Here is a 19,633-nt window from a genome sequence, read left to right as displayed (position 1 = left end):
GTCTCACTTTAACCTCCTTTGTTCCAAAAATGTCCTTGATCCCTGACCTCCCTGTGATATCCCAAGTTAGTTCTAGCCGCTGAAAGCCCCATGAGGAAGGGCTCGGAGAGCTATTAATTGGCTATTTCTCTGCCACAAGGGGGAGCCAGATCTCAACAGAGCTAGCCTTGGCAGCAGGCCCCCGAAGACTGGACCTAGGATGAATCCGGGCGCCTCTATTTATCAAAACCTGTGACAACTTGAGTCTAAGGCTGTTCAGACAACTTCCTAGCCACCAAAGGGTGCCCAGCACTCCCAGAGTTCCTTAAACTCATTCTTGCAAACACAGGGAGAGAGTGTAGTCTCTCCGTGGACCTGGCGTTCTAGCCCGAATGATCCTGTCTAACTGTCACTTGTCTTTCCCTCGCAAATACTATCTGGAACACAGCCTCTCTCTTGCCTGGAATACCCGAAGTCCCCACTTTCCTGATTGTGTGTACTGAGTCTGGCTTTTTGCGAGATTAGGTTCCAAAACAAGACATTGAGTTTTATTTCTGAAATCAGAAGACGCGAGTAAAAGTGGAAATGGTCCGGCTGAGAACAAGACTTTCCCCCCGAATCCAGGGCTGTTGGTGCCCCACCCTCCACACTGGGTTTGTCCGACCACGTGTATTGCTGGCACAAGTCCCCTTCGGACTGGACGGAGGCTCTGTCCCTTCGTGGTCCCAGGAACGTCAGTTCACTGCCCCACAGTCTTTAGGGTCTCCGAGGGCTCGGGTGCTGCGCTTCTGACCCGGCCCAGAGAGGGCGCTCCTGACAACCTCACAGACCGAAGGGGCTGCAGCCAGGCGCGCCTTAGCCTCCGCGGTGGCGCACCTGAGCACGAGGCTCAGCAAGGCTGTGGGGATCACCTGCGGGTAGGGGCAGGGAGAGCTGGAGAAAAGGTGAGGTCATTCGAGCAAGAACCCTGGAGGAAATAGAGGCCTGGGCACAATGGCTAAATTGGATTGCAAGTGTGGAAGGTGGTTCTCACGACCAGAAAGCGTGGGGTCAAGAGCAGAGGAAAAACCAGCACTGAAGCCGGAAAACTGGGCAAAGAGCCCATCTCTCGCTCTTTCTTGACGCCGCTTTTTCCTCTGTAGCTTCTGTCACGGTCCTACCTCCTTACCCCACGCCTACCCCATCCACCAGCTTCTCCAAACGGGAGCTCCGTGTGACAGGGTATCTCTGAGCTTTGTAAACCCAGTGTCACACAACGTTCCTAAGATACTCAGGGTACTCAGAGAGTGTTTGTTGAACAGCCAGGCAAGGGGGAGGGCTACCTTTTCCTTCTCGTGGGCAACCTGGACATGGCGGGAGATAGGAGCAGCCCGGACGTCATCCGACAGCGGTTGAGGAAAATGGATCGCTTGGAGGAGGCTCTCGATGCAGCGAGCCTTGGACTGGCCAGAGAACCGCTGCGAAAGAAGCCGTGAGGTCAGTATTGGGATAGATGTCGAGGAGAACTGGGAAGAGTGTCATGGGAGAAGGAAGAGACTAGAAAGTGGGTGCTGGGATCCAAAAGACTGGCTGAAGAATTTACCCCTTCTGGAGGCCCCATCATCACGAGGTATAAGGAAAATCTGGGTTAAAGGAGTTGGTGGTGGATCACCGCTGGCTCACAATGAGTGGGAAATTGGTGAGATTTACAACCGTGTCCCAACAACTCTATAGATCAGTGATCAAGGATAGCAAACTTCAAGGCTCTCCAGTCAGCACCCATTCTTCCCCCTCTCTGGCGTTACTCCCTTTTGTCCCCCATGGATAACTGTTGGTTTCCATTCTGAAGCTATAAGATATAATCAAGCTCATCTCCTGTCCCATCCCATGCCATCCCACCAGCCTCTACAAAGTACACAAACAGATGGGCAGAGCACCCTTTCCCCTGGAGGACAGTGATTGGGTCAAGGCTGTGCACGTGACCCACCACGAGCCAATAAGAGCCCTCCTCCAGGCACTGGGTGGAGTCACAGGCACAGAAAGACTCCTTCCCACTGAGCTAATTGTCAGGATGTTACACCAGCACTGATCATAGATTCCAGAAAATGGACCTGAGAATGAGAACAACCCAGAAGAAAACAGAGACTGAAGATTCTAGGGCCCTTCAGAAGAGCATCCACGAGAGCTAGAACTGTTCAGTTACATGAACAGTCACTTGCTCTGGCTTAGAACAATACTGTTTGGTTCGCCCCTGCACAAGCTGGGAAACCCGTCTGCCCTCGTTCTCCCAACCCTGCCTGCACTGGAAAGCCTCCGAACAAAGGAAAGGTGCCAAGAGCCCAGTTCCGCATTCTTGGTGGCAGTTGAAATCTCCTCCCCTGGTGCTGCCAGCTACCCAAATTCCTGCCTAAGTGCTCAGCTCTTGACCATACTTGGGCACGAATCCAGCTTGCAGCTGACACGTCATCACCCTTCAGCTTCCGTCTATAAAACTTCCCCAACCAGCCGGTGGGTACACGCCTTTAATAACAGCACTTAGGAGGCAGAGGCAGGTAGATCTCCGAGTGGAGGAGATAAAAACCAATACTACGCAATTTGCACCTTTCCTTCATTGGAAGGCTTCCCAGTGCAGGCAGGCTTGGGAGGAGGGTTTCCCAGCTTGTGCTGGGGGGGGGGGGGGGGTTCCAACCAAACAGAAAGCTAAGAGTGGATTTTGTTAATGACCTGGTGACCTCTTTGCTATCTGCGGAGGCAGAACTCACCCTCCTGTGCTATAGAGGCAGACCTCACCCAAGTTCCCCAGAATGATTATCCCCGACTCTTCCCTCCCTAGACCATTACCCACCCTTAGAGGAAATGTCACAAGTACGATGACTTCTATGCTGTTGGCCAGAGGCCACATTAGCTTCTAAAGCTTTTATCTATAGAACCCACCCTCATGGTCACACATACTTTGTAAAAGAGTTTCTATGTAGTCACACCTTAAGCTTTACTGAGCACCTGGAAACCTTTCCCCAAATTGTTTTGTGTCTTGAATGTGCTGACAACGAACTGTCTAGCATCAGACTCCCCAAGTCTGATCCAGGCTGATGAAGTCGATCTGCACCAGGTTTTCATTCTTATCTCTTCAACTGGTTCACTTCCCCGTATGACACCTGCAGGACCCCCTCAGTGTCCCTGTGTGGGCATGCATGCAGACCAGAAGACATGCTCCAGAAAGATAGATACACGTGTGAAAAAAATTGCCCTCAACCCTACACCACCCCCCGACTTTGCTGCAGCCTAGGTTTGGGAGCCCCCCTCAAGCTCCCACCTGCAACATAGCCAGGGCCCTCCAGAAGAGCTTGGAGTTGGCGATGCGGAGGTCCAGCATGTGGTTCTGCAGGATCTTCCCTAGCAGCACGTGGGCCCCGGTGCTCACCGTATTCAACACCCACTTAGTGCTTAGCTCACGCTGGAACTTCTAAAATGCAAGCACACAAGAGTCAGAGGCTGGGAGAGCAACCAGCCATATTATAGCATAGAAAACTTTCGATAAGAAACCAAACACCAAAACACAGATCATTTGTTGGGTGACACCAGGCTTTAGCAATCTCTTTGACTTTTTGGTTTGGTTTGTTTTTTCGAGACAGGGTTTCTCTGTGTAGCCTTGGCTGTCCTGGACTCTGGACCAGGCTGTCTTGAACTCAAAACGATCCACCAGCCTCTGCCTCCCTGAGTCCTGGGATTAAAGGTGTGTGCCAACACACTCAGCTTCTTTTTGACTTCTAATTCTATTCTTGTGAGGGCTAAAGTTAACCTGTAAGCCCCACTTGCCCAAGAACACATAACTTCCTGAAATGCTGGGGCTGTTGTTCATGTAAAATACAAGCCACCTGTTTCCACATCAGTAAATGGAGTGGGTTGCCCCAACTGAATAGGATGTGCTTGATCTCACATAGGCAGGAGGTACATATGCTTGTCCCTGATTGGACCGGATGAAGGTGGTAAGTATGTAGCCTTGTGAGGTTTGCCTTTATAAGCACCTGATTGACCTGCCTCAGCACCTTCTCTGGGAATCCTGGGTATGGTCTGAGCCAGGGTCCATCTTCCTGGCCAGTACTGAATAAAGTTTGCTTTAATCAGACAATCATGGATTTGGTCTTTGTCCTTGAAATTTTCACGTTTAACATTCTACTTTGTAAAAAAAAAAAAAAAAAAAGAATATTTACTTGTATTTTTAGCATGTATGGGTGTTTTGCCTGCATGTGTACCCATGCATTCAGTGAACTCAGAGATCAGAAGAGATTCTTTTGAATGGGAGTTACTGACAGTTGTGTCTGCCATGTGGACACAGCCAATTGAACCTGGATCCTCTGGAAGAGCAGAAAGTGCTCCTAACTGCTAGGCATCTCTCCAGCCACCAAGTTTTTATTGGACCCTTGAGGGATCCATAGATTTATAGATTCCATAGATGTGGGAAAAGTAAGTACTGCAACTTAACCGCTAGCTACAGTCTCCCTGAATGCAGGGACTGTGTCTAATTCTATTCCAGAGTCTCAGTCCTTCTGAAATTATCATACTAAAATATTTTCTTTTCGTTGTGTTTGTCTCTGTGCATGCCTGTATACCACAGAATGCATGCAGAAGTCAAAGGACAGACAACCAATGGGAGTTCAGTCACTCCTTTCACCACTTATGTCCCAGGGATTGAGCTCAGATCTTCAGATTTGGTGGCAAGCACCTTAATTTGCTGGGCCATTTTGCCTTTCCACCCCTCATTTGTTTTGTTTGTTGTTTTTGAGACAGAGGCTCACTTACTATGTAATCCAGTCTGGTCTCATCCTCCCAAGTGCTGGGATTATAAATGTGTAGCAACATACCTGGATATGCTGAATTTATCATCATCATCATCATCATCACATGGATGTCAGGATTGAACTCAGATTTTCAGACTTGTGCAGCCAAGTGTCTTTACCCACTGAGCCATCTCACTGGCCCGACATTGAAATATTTAACAAGCACATGACAAGGACACTGAGTAAGAGAACAGAAATCTGAACAATCAGAATGATCATGAGTATGCAATACTAAGAACTGTGTTGTTTGGTTCTTTATCAACTTGACACAGCTAACGTCATCTAGGAAAAGGGAAAGTCAGCTGAGGAATTGCTTTCAACATCAGATTGGACTGAAGGTGTATCTGTGGGGCATATTCTTGATTAATGATCTACATGAACTGTCCCAACTATGTCAAGTGCCATTCCTGGCCAGGTAGTCCTGGAGTTTATGAAAGCAAACTGGGTCCAGAGACGGTGGCATGCAACTGTAATTCTAGTACTCAGGGAGGCAGAGGAAGGTGGAGCACTGTGAGTTCGAGGCCAGCCTAGTCTACAAAGTGAGTCCAGGACAGCCAAGGCTACTCAGAGAAACTGTCTCAAGAAAGAAAAAGGAAGAAAAGAAAGAAAAAAAGAAAGGAAGAAAGGAAGAAAGGAAGGAAGGAAGAGCAGAAGAAAGCAAACTGAGCAAGCCATGGAGAACAAGCTAGTGAGCAATATTCCCTTTGCCCTGACTTCCCTCAGTGATGGAAATTTGGCCTGAGAGTTATAAGATGAAATAAATTATTCTCTCCCCATGCTGCTTTTGGTTATGGTGTTTCATCACAGCAATGGAAACCCTGGCCGAGACAGATGCTCTATGACATTTATCAGACTGCCTGTAGGAATGAAGGCAATTAAATCTAAGTTATATTATTAGCCGTTTATCTCATTAAGTATCACTAACAAAGTAATTTTAAAATTTACATCATTGACTTTTAAAGTTCAAAAGGAAAAATAAATCTGCAATTATAGCTAGGAAAGTGCTTAATATTTAATGGAAGACTAAACATTCCAAATATTACACATGGCAGAAATCCTTTCCAATTAAGCTCATGGCATCAGTACATCAACAGACAGACCAGTGGAACAAAATAGGAAATCCAGAATGTGCCCAGCAGTGATGGTGCATGCCTTTAATCCCAGCACTTGGGAGGCAGAGGCAGGCAGATTTCTGAGTTTGAGGCCAGCCTGGTCTACAGAGTGAGTTCCAGCAAGGCTGTACAGAGAAACTCTATCTTGAAAAAGAAACAAGCAGACAAAGGAAAGAAGGAAGGAACAGAGAGAGAGAGAAAAGAAAATCCAGAATGCTTTGCACATTACAAAAATATACGTAAACTCACTGCATTGTTATTGGACCAGTGCACGTGGTACCTGAGTATATAGCACATGTAGCATCCTAAATTACTCAAGCTAGAAACTTAAAAATTAAACTGAGACAATTGTTGTGGCAGTTTGGGTGAGGATGTCCCCCATAGGCTCAGATTTTTGAATGTGGACCAGTTTGGGAAGGACATGTCCATCTTAGAGGAGGTGTGTCACTGGGGGTTGGGCTTTGAGGTTTCAAAAGCTCATGCCATTCCCAGTTAGCTCTCTCTCTCTCTCTCTCTCTCTCTCTCTCTCTCTCTCTGTGTGTGTGTGTGCGTGTGTGTGTGTGTGTGTGTGTTTCATGTGTTTCATGGTTGTCGTTTCAACATGTAGGCCCTCGGCTACTGCTTCAGCATCAGGCCTGCCTGCCTGTTGCCATGCTCTTGCTCTGATGGTTACAGACTCACTCTCTGAAACTGCAAACAGGCCTCCAATTACATGTTTTCTTTTAGAAGTTGCCTGGGTCATGGTGCTTAGTCACAGCAACAACAAATTAACTAAGAAAATTAGGTAGTTGCTATGGAAAATATAAGTGGGTTCACGTCTACTGCATACACAAGAATATACAAGATCCCTGAGAACTGCAAAAAGAAACACACAAGGGCCATACCAGTGTGTGTGTGTGTGTGTGGGGTCTATGCTTCAAGACCCAAATGGTAATAAAGATTGACAAATCCAACCTCAGAAAAATTAGCATAGACTTTTGGCAGATTAGAGTCAAGAGAAAACATTTACAGTGTATCTCAGAAATAGAACACTAACGGCTTTATAAAGAACTCAGGGTCAAAGAGTCAGAAAAGGTTTAAGAGCCTGTTGAAAGAATCAAAAGCTGGGCACGGTGGCAGACATCTGCAGTGGCAGCATGCTGGAGGCAGGAAGGAAAGGGTCACTGTGGGTTTGAGGCTTTTCGTCCACACAGGGAGTTCCAGGACAGCCGAAAGAAGGGGTAGAGGCAGGAAAAGCAAAAGAGCAGGGAGGGAGGTGGAGGAGCAGGAAAGAGTGAAAGACAGACGTTGTGCGCTTCTCACTTAAGAGAGAAACAGGCTGGGGTGTGTCTCAGTGGCAGAGCACTTCCCTAGCATGTGTGGAGCTGAGCACCATCCCACTGCTTCAAAATGTCAGTAAATAACAGAACATAAATGAAAATTACGCAGAAATTGAATTTCTCTCCATCAAGGTGACAAAAATCCAGAAGCTAGACAAAACTCTCCGGGAGGCTGCATGGAGTCAGCCTTCTCCTAAGCTGCAGCTATGAGGAGCAAAATGGTGCAGCGCCTGTGGAAAAGTCTCCCGTGTCTAACGGGATTACATTTTCATTTAACCTTTGACCACGACCTAATGTTTCCAGGTATCCGTCTCAAAGAAACACTGAGTTGTGCGCATGCTCATCACGTCATTATTGACAATACCAAAATGCTGAAAACAAGCCGATGCCCCAAAGAAGAGACTGGTCGGGTAAACTATTGTACGTGTTCCTACACGGCGGTCAGTGGAGAGGAGCTCTGCCCTGGGGTGGGGGAATATTCAGAGACGGTAAGCAAAGCCCATGGGATGGGAATGTATGCCACCTTCTGCACGGAGACGAGACGTGTCTTTCCTTTGTTTTCTTCAAAAAGAAACATCCAAACTGTGTTTAAATATGGATAAGAATTGGCCTGAGGGAGCAACTTGAACAAGCTCTCATTCTGAGGATTAAAATGAAAAATAAGTACTACGAGAATGTGTTAAACTCCTAACAGTGGGAGTGGGCGCGGTCTCTGCCTCTTTGGCTTGCTTTTGGGGGCTTTTCCTCCCGGGTTGCCTCAACCAGCCCTAACCTGAGGGTACCGCAGCTTCAGACGCTGTATTTACTTGATGTCTCTGGGAGGCCTGCCCTTTTCTGAGGGGAAACAGAGGAGGAATGGATGTGGGGGAGGGGAAGGGGGACAGAGAGGAGAGGAGGGAGGGGAAACTGTGGTTGGGATTAATATATGAGAGAAGAATAAAAACAAATGTTAACTTAAAAGAGAGAGAGAGACTGTATTAAGGGAAGAGAATCTATTAGGTACAGCGGCACACACCTTTCATCCCAGCACTCAGGAGGCAGAGGCAGGCAGATCTGAGTTCAAGGCCAGGCTGGTCTACAGAGTGAGTTCCAGGACAGCCAGGGCTATACAGAGAAACCCTGCTTTGGAAACAACAACAACAACAAAAAACCAAGAGGGAGAGAGAGTATCGAGAAGGGGCACTCAGTGTGAAGAGCTCCTGCCACTCTCGCACTGTATCTGAGGTAGACCCCCAGCACCCACACTGGGAGGTTCACAATCACCTGGAACTTCAGTTCCAGGAAACCTAAAGCCCTCCTCTGGCCATGGCACTGCACACACACGGTGTACATACAGACAGGCAGACTCACACACACATACATATAAAAATAAAACAGAATAAAAAAAGAATGTATTAAAACACAACCAAGCCACACATGGCGGTGGGGAGGCAGATGTGAGAGGGTTGAGTTCAAGGCCAGTCTTCACTTTATAAAGAGTTCTAGTACAGCTTTCTCAGGAAGGAAGGAAGGAAGGAAGGAAGGAAGGAAGGAAGGAAGGAAGGAAGGCAACAAGAAACAAAAACAAAACTAAACATTTAACCACAACAGAAAATTCACAAGCCCACAATGACATTAAAAAATACAGTTGGGGCGGGGAGTGAATAGGAAGTTCCTTAGAAAAGAATGCCAATTAATGAATATATAAGAGGAAGAGAGCTAGAAATAGAAAATCACCAGTTGACAGTCACCACGGGAATAACTGAGTCAAGCAGAAATCAGCAGCAGATGCGAAACAGTGGGTAAGGACTGCTGGGTGACAGGATGCAAAGAAACACAGCAGCCACGGAAAAAGCCACCATGGCCTCGCCAAGAAAGAGACAAACAGATGCCAGGTGACTCCTGATATGACACGCCAGTCTCCTCCAAAAGAAAAAAAATTAAGCCTGAATATGATGAAAAAAAACAATACAGCAAGTTGTTTGTATGTTTTGGAAATATGAGGTACATTCCAAAAAAAGATTTGCCTAGACTTCTAAAAATATCAATGTCATGAGAGACAAGGGGGAAAAAAAGACTGAAGATTGTTAAAGGAGAGTAGAGACCCAGTGAGTGAAGTCAGCAGGTTATGCTTGATTGGACTCTAGATCTGGAAAAGAAAAGCAACTTGCCCAGGGAGAACTCGGGAAATTGGAATTTAGGTAATTGTATCAGATTAACTGTCATTCCCAGAGCAAACAATTCTAGCATACTTATAGCAGCAAATGCCCTTGTCGTTCAGGGACATATTCTGGAGTAACTGGGGAGAGGTTTTTGTTTGTTTGTTTGTTTGTTTGTTTGAGACAGAGTCTTATGTAACCCTGAGTGTTGCCCAGCTCCTTATGTAGCTGGGGATGGCTCTGAACTCTTTCTGATTCTGCTCCTGCCTCCAACTGCTGAGATTACAGGTATGTGTCACTCTGCCTGACACAGTGTGACATGTAAGAAGGCTCTACAGGCATGGTCCTGAGAGTCCCAGCACTCAAGTAAGCAGAGGCAGGTGGATCTCTATGAGTTCGAGCCAGCTTGATCACAAGTCCAGAACAGCCAAGGCTACACAGAGAAACCCTGTCTTAAAAAAAAAAAAAAAACAAACAAACAAAAAGATGTCTTTACTTACCTTTCACATGATCTAGGAAAAAAAAGGGATGAAGTAAATGTGACTGGTGAATAAAAAAGGTCTGGTGAATAGGGTGAAATGTTTCAAATTAAGGGTAACAATCAGAACAGAATCCAAAATATTTCTACAACTAAAGATCAACAAGTCTGTGCTGGGTTTTGTCAACTTGACACAAACTAGAGTCACCCAGGAGGAGGGAACATCAGATGAAGAATTGCTTCCGTCAGACTGGCCTGTAGGCATGTCTATAGAGCATTTTCCTGGTTGATGATTGATGTGTTAGGGCCCCACCCACTCTGATGGGTGGTGCAGCCCTTGGACAATTGGTCATGAGAAAGCAGGCTGGGTCTAGTGAGATTGTTCACTAGATAGAAGCAGCTGCTCACAACCTAAAGTCAATCCCCTGGATCCATAGGTAGAAGAGAACCAACTCTTACACACACCACATAAACACAAATAATATAATAGATTGTTGTTGTTGTTGTTTGTTTTTCGAGGGTTTCTCTGTGTAGCCTTGGCTGTCCTGGACTTGCTTTGTAGACCAGGCTGGCGTCTCACAGAGATCCGCCTGCCTCTGCCTCCCAGAGTGCTGGGATTAAAGGTGTGTGCCACCGTGCCCAGCTCTGTGATAGAAAATTTAAAAAGAAAGAAAACCAAGCAAGCCATGGAGAAGAATCCAGGAAGCCACTTTCCTCTGTGGCATGGTCCCTGTCTCTGTTCCTGCTTCCTCCCCGAGAGCTCCTTCCCTGACTCCCCAAATGAGTGGTGAAATAAAGTTTTCCATTCCATGTTGGTTTGGGTCAATGTCTAATCATAGCAGCTGAAGGCAAATGAGAACAAAGTCCCAATGGAAACCTTTTTTTCAGACAATTCCATGGGGAAAGACCGGCATCAACTGAAAGATTAAAAACTATCAACGAAAAAAAAAAAAGACTCAGAGATTTGAATATAGACAAAATTTAAATAAAATGTCACTACATTAAAATGAGCCAGCACAGTGGTGCATGCCTGTAATCCTAGCACTTGGGGAGGCAGAAGCAGGCAGATCTCTGTGAGTTCGAGACTAGCCTGATCTACAAAGTGAGTCCAGGACAGCCAACTCTGTCTCAAAAAACCAAAAACCAACTAAGAAACAAAAAAGCAGAAATGAGGGTCTGGGTAGATGGTGAAACTGAGTACCCATGCCTTAGTAGATTGCTATGAGAAATGGGATAATATATATGGAATATTTACATGGGTAAAAAGGGCTATATTTGTATTAGGCATCATGGTTGTGTAAGCTCTGTGTGCTGGCTCTGCCTGGTCAAGTCTGGAAGCTTCCAGAAGAAGTAGTTTGAATAATGATAAAAGACCACACCTCACCAGACCCTTCCTGGGCCCTGGTTCTGTCCCATGGAGGGTGGGCAGATCGTGGGGGAGAAAAGGAAGGCCCAGAGATACTTATTTTTGTTTCCTTTCTTGGGCCACACAGCAGAGCTGGACTGGCACCCAGATCTCCTGGTGTTCACTGCAAACCAAACTGCTCTGTCATCTCTCTGATCCCTCTCAGTGCATCTCCTGGCTTATAGTGGCAGGAACGGCATTATGAGAAGTGTAATGTGCCGTGAGAAAGAAAGTTCCTTAGAGGCTATGGGTGGTGATAACGACTTCAACAACAACAATTAACCTGTCCCAAAGAACAAATGAGCATGTGACGATCGGTGGCCTGTCTTGTCCTTTCTGTATATTCCTAGAAGGAACGGAACCCTGTTGCCTTGGCAACTCTCTTTAGAGACCCGATAATTTGAGAATTTACCCAGCCTGGGGAAGGGAAGAAGACAAACAGATATTCAGGCTTTTCTCAGTAAGCTTTGGGTATTTTGGACTCTTAAGCCACAGGGGAAGACTTTGCCTTCTCATCCCAGCCTACCTGAACGTAGCTCCCTTCATATTCGAAGAAAAGAAGTGGCCACGTGATGCTGATGATGGAGGGAAAGAGCTTCTTTAGAGGGGCCTGAGGGGAGAGAGATGCAAAGGAGTGGTATGTTCCAGAAGGCCTGGCTGGACCATGCCCCGGTCTCCTCCCCCGGGGCTGGACACTCACCGGCAATGACTGCCCTACGGTACTGTGCACCAGGGCCTGGATGTTAGGGCTCTTCTTTCTCACCTGCTCCACCAGTGCCTGTACTTCTGCGAGATTATCTGGGTGGGATGCGAGACGTCAGAGTTTAAAGCCTGGGCTATGAAGCTGTTCTCCCCGCCACCCTGGGATCCTGACAGGACACTCACTCTGTCCCTCTGTGCTGATGGTTTTATGTCAATTTGACACAGGGCAGAATCATTTGGGAAAAAAGGAACTTCTAGTGAGAAGATGCCCCCATCAGTCTGGCCTGTGGGCAAGCCTGTGGTGCATTTTCTTGAGTGATGGGCAATGCCACCCCTGGGCTGGTGGTCCTGAGGGCCCTAAGAAAGCAGACTGGGCAAGCCATGAGGAGTAAGCAGCTCTCGCCCTTGGCTTCTGCTCTGGTTCCTGTCTCCAGGTTCCTGCCCTGCCTTCCTTCAGTGAGAGACATTAACTGTAACGTGAAATAAACCGTTCCCTAACCAAGTTGCTTTTAGTCATGGTGTTTTATCACAAAAAATAGAAACCCTAAGCCACCCTCCCTCTGACAAGGCACCAGGAGACTCAGAGAAATGACAGCTCCTCTAAGCCAGTGCTACCTTTCCCATCTTTCCTCTCACCATCCAGGGTGAAAATAAAGACCACAGTGTCAATTTCCGTGAGGGATGGCAGGATGGAAGTCAGGAAGTCATCCTGGGAGAAGGTGAACTGGGGACCCTGGGGCCAGAAGAAGATGGGAAGTTTCTCTCAGCAGTACACTCAAGAGCACAGACTTGAAGGGAAAACCTACTACAGCCCTTTTGATTTCAGTTGAAAAGAATCAGGGTTCAAAATGGTAGCATTTTGCCAAAGGTGATATAGCAGGCCAGTGGACTAAAGCTGAGCAAACCCAGAGCCATCCATACCCCACTCCTTCACAGCTCCATGACCTCTCACTGACATTACTCCTCAGGACTGTTTGTCCCTCATAGTCCCCTACCCCGACCCCCACCCCCCTACGGCCCTTTGCACACAGGTGAGTCCTTCAACTTCCCAAGCCCTGTCCTCTTCCAACCTGGTCAGTGAGCTCTGCCTTCTCATTAAACATGTCATTGTGGTCACCAATGAGAAAACCACGGACATCTCGGAAATCTGGGAAATTTAAGATCAGAGAGAAAAGAATGGTGGGCTGGAGAAGAAAGGAAGGCTCTTGACTTCAAGGGCTGAGATGGGGTCAGGATGTGAGGTGGGATGTGAAGGAGGCTATAGTTAAACTCTGAGGCAGAAACTGAGAGATCAAGGACGGAGGTGAAATTTGATGCTTCAAATGAAAGAAGCTTTTGACTGAAATGCCTCCTTATGTAGGACAGACAGGCGCTGGGGAGCCTCGGGGGGTTACAGGGAAGCATTTTGATAGTGGACCAATTGGCCGGGTTAGCGGGAATCTGGACGAACGTCAGGACCAGGGCCTACCAGCACCAAAGGTGTGGATGCATTCCACTCCATCCATGATGGCAATGATGCCAAGGGTCTGCCAGCCAACCAAGTGCACCCGGCCTTTCTTCTCCAGGCTGAGGGTGAGTCAGAAGCCAGGACACAAGTGATCACCATGAAAAGAGGCCGCAGAGGAACACAGACGTAAACAACCAAGACCTTCCAACAGGTGGGCCCATCACCCTGGCCATGTTAACACATCTCACAGAGGTTCCTCCACTCTCAAGACGTCCCTTACGGACACATAGTCACATACCTGGTGCTGACTTGTTTCATCAAGGTGGCAATTTTGGAACTTTGACTGTAGGTCACCTGATGAGCCCGCTCAAATGTCCTCAGGATTTCCAGAAGGCATCTAGAAGAAAATTTACTAGCTCTCAGAGAGGGCCTGATGATCCCCCTAAAAGACATTATGTACCCCTACATTATGTACCTAGGGGGGAGGGAGGAAAGAAGGGGGGAGAAAGATATCCAGACTGCCTTTGACGAGAGCAGAGAGGATTCTGTTTTAAAAGTGGGGAAAACAAAAGCCAAGAGGAGGGTGGACCTGAACATTCTGGAAGCTAGGCTAGAGGCCTTGGCTAAGGAAGTCACAGCAGGTGGCTCTAGCCTGCATGACCTGGATCATCCTTTAGTCAGAGGACTCCTAAAAGCTGGCCTCTGGATTCCAAACCCGCCATCTCCTCCTCCACATCACCACGGCTTGAATCTGATCCCCAACTTGTCTGTTTCCTCATACCTTTGAGAGGACGCAACTCCCTGGTCCACAGTCTTATGGGCTGCCAGTAGCAGGGTTTCCAGCAGAATCCTGGTGGCGCTTCCGCCTTTCATCCTGGAGGAGCCACTGAGCCCCTCGGGCTAAGGAGGCAATGACACTAAGAGGAATTGGGAGAAAAAGGGCAACCCAGGAGTCTACCAGTTCACCAGTTCATGACCCCCCCCACCCCCGAGCATGGAGTTGGTGATTCTTGTGTGTGGAGTGGTGACCCCTAGGCATGAGTTTGGTGGGTGATCCCCATTAGACATTCCCTCTAGTTAGTGATCACTGAGCATGTCTTTTATTGGTGGCCTTCACTGTGTTGTGGGGATGAATTCTGGCGTGTGTTTAACTGAAAGGAGACGGGAAGGAAAGGGCCACAGCCAGCCATCTGTCTCTATGGTGTGTTCAAGACTCTCCGGGAGGGTGCCAGTGATTGGGTCTCTTGACAGCTGGGTCAAGGGTTTTCGTTGAAATCTTTTCTTGCTGAGAACATTTTCCATCATGTTTTATGGTATTTTGTCTTTCCTAAATGCCAAGTGTCCCATGTATTAGACAGACACATGAAGCAGATGCCCAGTGGTACAGGGTTACAACACAGTACCTCAAACAAAGACTGCAGCAAAGAGAACAGCATGACCAGTGATTACAAACAGAAGACCGAGGGCTGAAGAGGTAATTCAATTGTTAACGGTGCTTACTGTTCTTGCAAAGGGTCTGAGTTCAGTTTCCAACACCCACATCTAGTAGCTCACAAATGCCTGTAACTCAGCTCCAGGGGAACTGACGCCCTCTCCTGGCTTCTATGGATACCTGCACTCACATGCATACACACCCACACACCCACACACCCACACACACACACCTAAAAATAACTTTAAAATAAACCTTTAAAGAAAAAACAAGCAAACAAAGCCAATCAGTAGAGTGAGGAGGAAAGAGACAGGAAGTAAGAACAGTTGTCTATACTATGGAATTTCCCGTCCTATCTCACCCGAAGATCAAGGGAAAGGTCTCACCACTGACAAAGGGAGGCAGGAGGAAAAAGTTTTGGTTAGAGAAAATGCAGGGATAGATGGTTCTAGCGAGATGTGTGCAGGACCAGGAAAGAATAAAGAACAGGAATTCTGAAGCTAAGAGCTCTGAGCATTGTGGAGAGGATAACATAAGGCATAAGACTGAAACACTATCACGGTCTTTAAAACCGTGCTTGACATTTGAATCTGTAAAAGAGCCTGAGTGACACCTCACAGTGGTTAGCCAAGGCTGTCTACGCATAGATGGCAAAAGAGCTCCTCTCAGCAGAGACTCTTCTAGGTCATAGACGTGCTTACTGGTTATTGATCTGAGAAACAGGGTTGAAATAAAGATTAAAAAAAAAAAAACACAAACATTTTGAGGTGAGAAAGTAAGAAAAAAAAAACAGGACTTCATTGAAAACATGTACGTTGATAGGACGCGCCTTGGGGATTTAAGCAAAAGAAGCAGAGACTTTAACATCAAAGATTCCCGGAGTGTGACAAGCAATTCCCATATGCTTGAAGGCATACAGAGAGAAAGGAGAGCCTGGCCCTACCCCGATGGCTGGATTGAGCACAAAAGCTTCCTCTTTCTCTTGCATCTTCTGCATCCGCTCTGCTACTTGCCAGAATGTTGATCTCCAGTCTTCAATGGGGTCGTTTCTGAGGTCCAGAGGGACACAGAGGAAAAAGGACTGTCTGTGAGAAGAAGGGCCTCAGCTGGTAGATCAGTGAGAGAGTGGGGTCAGAGGTCAGCCACACCATAGAGAAATATGCTTTGGAGCATATGATATGGAGTGCTAAGTCTCCAGACTCCAAGGATTAGAGTTTAGCAAAATAAGCCTACATCAAAGCCAGCATACAAGTTGAATGTTCTGGCTGGAAGCCAAATGTCAAAACTACCACCTCTAAACCTGGCTGTGGTGGTGCATGCCTTTAACCCAAGCACTAGGGAGGCAGAGGCAGGCAGAGCCAGGGCTGTTACACAGAGAAACCCTGTCTCAACAAACAAAACTACCACTTATATTCTATCCTAGCGTCCTTTGAAAGCCCTTCTCATTCTTGGAAATACATCTGAAAAATCTCTACAAGGAGTGAACCCTTAAATACCTGAGAGAAGGAAGTTGGTCCCTAATGAGGTATAAACTTGATACTATTAAATGTAGCATCTGTTGGTGAATATTTCACAATAAATTAATCAGAACAAAGCAGCGTGTTAATGAGACAAGAGAGCTAGTACAAACTTACCTGTTTAGCTACAAATGGGGGAATCTAGAAAAATGAGGATCTTCTGGCGTGGGGGATAATTTATGGACTGACCCATGGGGCAGGACCATACACATCGTCACCCCTGACTGTCCTTTGTCATCACATCCCTGACAAGATTTCATCCCTTTGGGAACTATTTATTTTATTTTATTTGTGGGCACATTATGTGTGTGTGTGTGTGTGTGTGTGTGTGTGTGTGTGTGTGTGTGTAGGTCAGAGGCCAACCCCAGCTACCTTTTTGAAGACAGGCTCACTCACTAAATCTAGACCGACTGGCCAGCAAACCCAGGGATCCTCCTGCCTCTGCTCCTCCAGCATTGAGATTACAGGCACAGGCTCCGCCCCCTGCCCCTTCCTGAATATTGTTTATAGATTTTTCTGTATGAATCCTTGAGGCAGACAGCATTCATGGTAAAGTGCCTCCCGTCGCCGTTGTCATGCTAATTCCTAACACTTCCTGGAGCCCTGAGACAGAGGAGACCTAAGGAGGGAATAGAGAGAGCACTGACACTGTGAGGTCCAGACCAGGATTCCCAGACTTCACTGGACACCAACACCTTCCGGGGAGTTCTATTTTGCAGTTCTGGATACCACACACACCCTTTGAGGTCTGGCCCCAGCAGGTGTGCCTCTGAGCTCCATAACTCTCAGAAAGAGTGCTGAAAAGGAGCCAAGGCAGGGAGCCACCGCTTTAAGGAACAACTGGAAGATCTCCACGCCCACATTGTTTGAAATTCTTCCTTTCACTTAGTCACAGGGCCTGAAATTAGCACGCGCTGTTGCAGATATATTTTGGGTAAAGAAGAGTCCTCCACGAAAAGGATCAGGGTTAAGAGCATCGCAGACTCATTTACACCTTAGTAGGAGTTACACTACAAGCCTGCAATGTGGGAAAGGGGAAAAAAGAGTATCTCCAAAAGAACCAGGCTCCTTCGCTGCAATCCCCCAAGGCCAGGAAGCCCTCAGTGCCCTCAGATGATCCAATCCAATGGCTTCAAAATCACTAATCGTTTCATGGCCTGACCCCAAATCGAACTACACCTACACACTACATACTGGTCAGCTATGTGGGGTGTTAAGATCAGGGATCAAGGGGCCCTCTGGATAGGGAATAACAAAGAGGGTTAAGGTGCGGTGGTTATGCCTAAAATCCCAGCAGAGGGAGAGAAAGGAAGGTTACATTTGAGGGCAGCCTAGGCTACTTAGCAAGACCTTGTCCCTCTCCCCGAAAAGAAGGGGGTTCTATAGCACAGGGCTTTGAGGGCGAGGGGGCAGATGTGAATAGCCAGGGAGGAGCCAAAGGGTGCCTGGAATGATGATGAAAAGAACATGAAATAAGGAAGCTGGAAAGAGGAGTGGGTGGTCCTTTGGGACCCGCTGCTACTCTGAAAAGATGCTTAAGGCTCACCCCAGATGAAAGCATAGACCTTTGGGGTATATACTTTCCTGACCCTTTTTTTCCTTCTAGTTGTCTCTCTACCTCTCCAATCCCCGTGTGAATCTGTACAAGCTTGTGTTTTATGTAGCTTTTGGGATTTTTGTTGTTGTTGTTTATTTGTTTTTTAAAGACAGGGTTTCTCTGTGTAGCCCTGGCTGTCCTGGAACATGCTCTGTAAACCAGGCTGGCCTTGAACTCAGAGATCTCACTTGGCTTACGTAGCTTTTTTTTTAAATTGCCTTCCACCCTTTCTGAAACAAGGAGAGACCATTTAAAATGAAGCAAGCAGCCAAACTTCATATTCTGAGGAACCACCCCATATTTACTTTGCATTCTGAGGCTTGGCCCATTGTCTTTTACTTGGCGATTACTCTGTGGACTTGGGCATGTCCCTTCCCAGGCTACCCCAGGCCTGGCCAGTCCTACAGACACCTCACCTGGCCATGCTCACAGGATTGAAGCCAACCAGGACTGGCAAGAAGACAGCTGGGTTATCCATGCAGTAGTCCATCTGGCCTGCCACAAAGGGTGCCTGATGGTAGCAAGAGAGGAAGGCACAGTAAAGTGAACTTCTCTGTTTCCTTAGGTCCGCGCAGAACCTGGCCCAGCATGCTTGCTAGACGTAGATTCCTCAGCTAAGTTAAAATTTAGTGAATCCATCACTGTATGGTGATGCCACACATTTTTAATACCAGCACTTGGGAACCAGAGACTAGCAGATTCCTGTGAGTTCAAGGCCAATCTGGCCTACAGAACAAGTTCAAAGACAGCCAGGGCTACACAGAAACAGCCTCAAAAAAAAAAAAAAAAAAAAACAAAAAACAAAAAACAAAACAAAAAAAAAAACACAATAATAATAACAATAATAATAAATTTAAAAATTTTATTGACTCCAAATTTGAAGAGGGGAGCATACTTTTAGCAAGCACCCCAAGAGAACTACTTTTCCTTTGAGATGCAGTTTCTGGTATAGTCCATGCTGGCCTTGAGTGCACAGCCATCCTCCTGCCTCTCCCTCCTGCGTGCTGACATTACAAAGCAAGGATCACCCGGCTAAGTGCTCCATTTTTCATCTGCTCTTCCACAGAAATCTTCCAAATGGCAAAGTTCAGAAACTACCCAGCTCGGGTGTTACCTCCTTTAGGTCAATGTCCTGTTTATCCTCATCATACAACTTCTGAGATCCAACTCTCTGTGCCCTAAACACCTAGAATCAAAACTGTCGGGGGGAAGGAGGGGGCCAGGAAACAGGTTCTCATACAAACATCCTGCAGAGGCAGACTGACCACTGGGGCCCCAAGACCCTGCCCTTGTAGCACATCCAATTGATGCTGATGTTGATGGTTGGGATGAAGCTGGGGTCAAACTCTTCTGTGAAGAGTCAGAGAGTAAATACTTCAGGCTTTGTGGGCCTTTGTCCGACTTTGTCCAACTACTTAAGCCTAGCACAAAAGTGGTAATTCTGAGTAAACACAAGGGCTGAATGCCAGTAAAATGACCCACAAACTCGGGCAGCTGGCTGCACTGACTGCCAGCATAGCTTGCTGACCCCTGGACTAGTCTGTCTGTCTTGGTTGTTGATGAATCAATACACAGTTATTCTGGAATAGAATCCCCTCCCCCTCTTTTTATATCCATAAAATATATCCAAATTGGTAAAAAATAAATAAATAAATAAATAAATAAATAAATAAATAAATAAATAAATAAA

At 46.9% G+C, this 19,633-nt stretch overlaps 1 protein-coding gene across 5 annotated transcripts in view; it reads right to left on the bottom strand.

Annotated features, from left to right (window-relative positions):
* Nucleotides 1-505: 505 nt before the first annotated feature.
* Gckr (glucokinase regulator) overlaps nt 506-19,633 on the bottom strand; it is a 22,770-nt gene continuing 3,642 nt past the window's right edge. For 2 of the 5 annotated variants that reach the window (XM_055627041.1, XM_055627026.1), the window contains exons 8-19: nt 18,360-18,454; nt 15,773-15,914; nt 14,179-14,297; nt 13,696-13,794; nt 13,419-13,516; nt 13,021-13,097; nt 12,566-12,683; nt 11,949-12,046; nt 11,775-11,858; nt 3,272-3,421; nt 1,302-1,436; nt 506-890 (exon numbers count right to left, since the gene is read on the bottom strand). In XM_055627041.1, the coding sequence (XP_055483016.1) occupies nt 714-890; nt 1,302-1,436; nt 3,272-3,421; nt 11,775-11,858; nt 11,949-12,046; nt 12,566-12,683; nt 13,021-13,097; nt 13,419-13,516; nt 13,696-13,794; nt 14,179-14,297; nt 15,773-15,914; nt 18,360-18,454 (1,392 nt within the window). In that variant the 3' untranslated portion in view covers nt 506-713. The remainder of the gene's footprint in view (nt 891-1,301; nt 1,437-3,271; nt 3,422-11,774; nt 11,859-11,948; nt 12,047-12,565; nt 12,684-13,020; nt 13,098-13,418; nt 13,517-13,695; nt 13,795-14,178; nt 14,298-15,772; nt 15,915-18,359; nt 18,455-19,633) is intronic. The other 3 variants (XM_055627057.1, XM_055627033.1, XM_055627049.1) reach the window with 3 other exon arrangements.

This window comes from Psammomys obesus, unplaced genomic scaffold (assembly GCF_907164565.1).
Source record: "Psammomys obesus unplaced genomic scaffold, mPsaObe1.curated_primary_1811, whole genome shotgun sequence".
Classification (NCBI taxonomy): Eukaryota; Metazoa; Chordata; class Mammalia; order Rodentia; family Muridae; genus Psammomys; species Psammomys obesus.
Note: the sequence above shows the minus strand (reverse complement) of the source record. Positions and strands in the feature narration are given on the sequence as shown.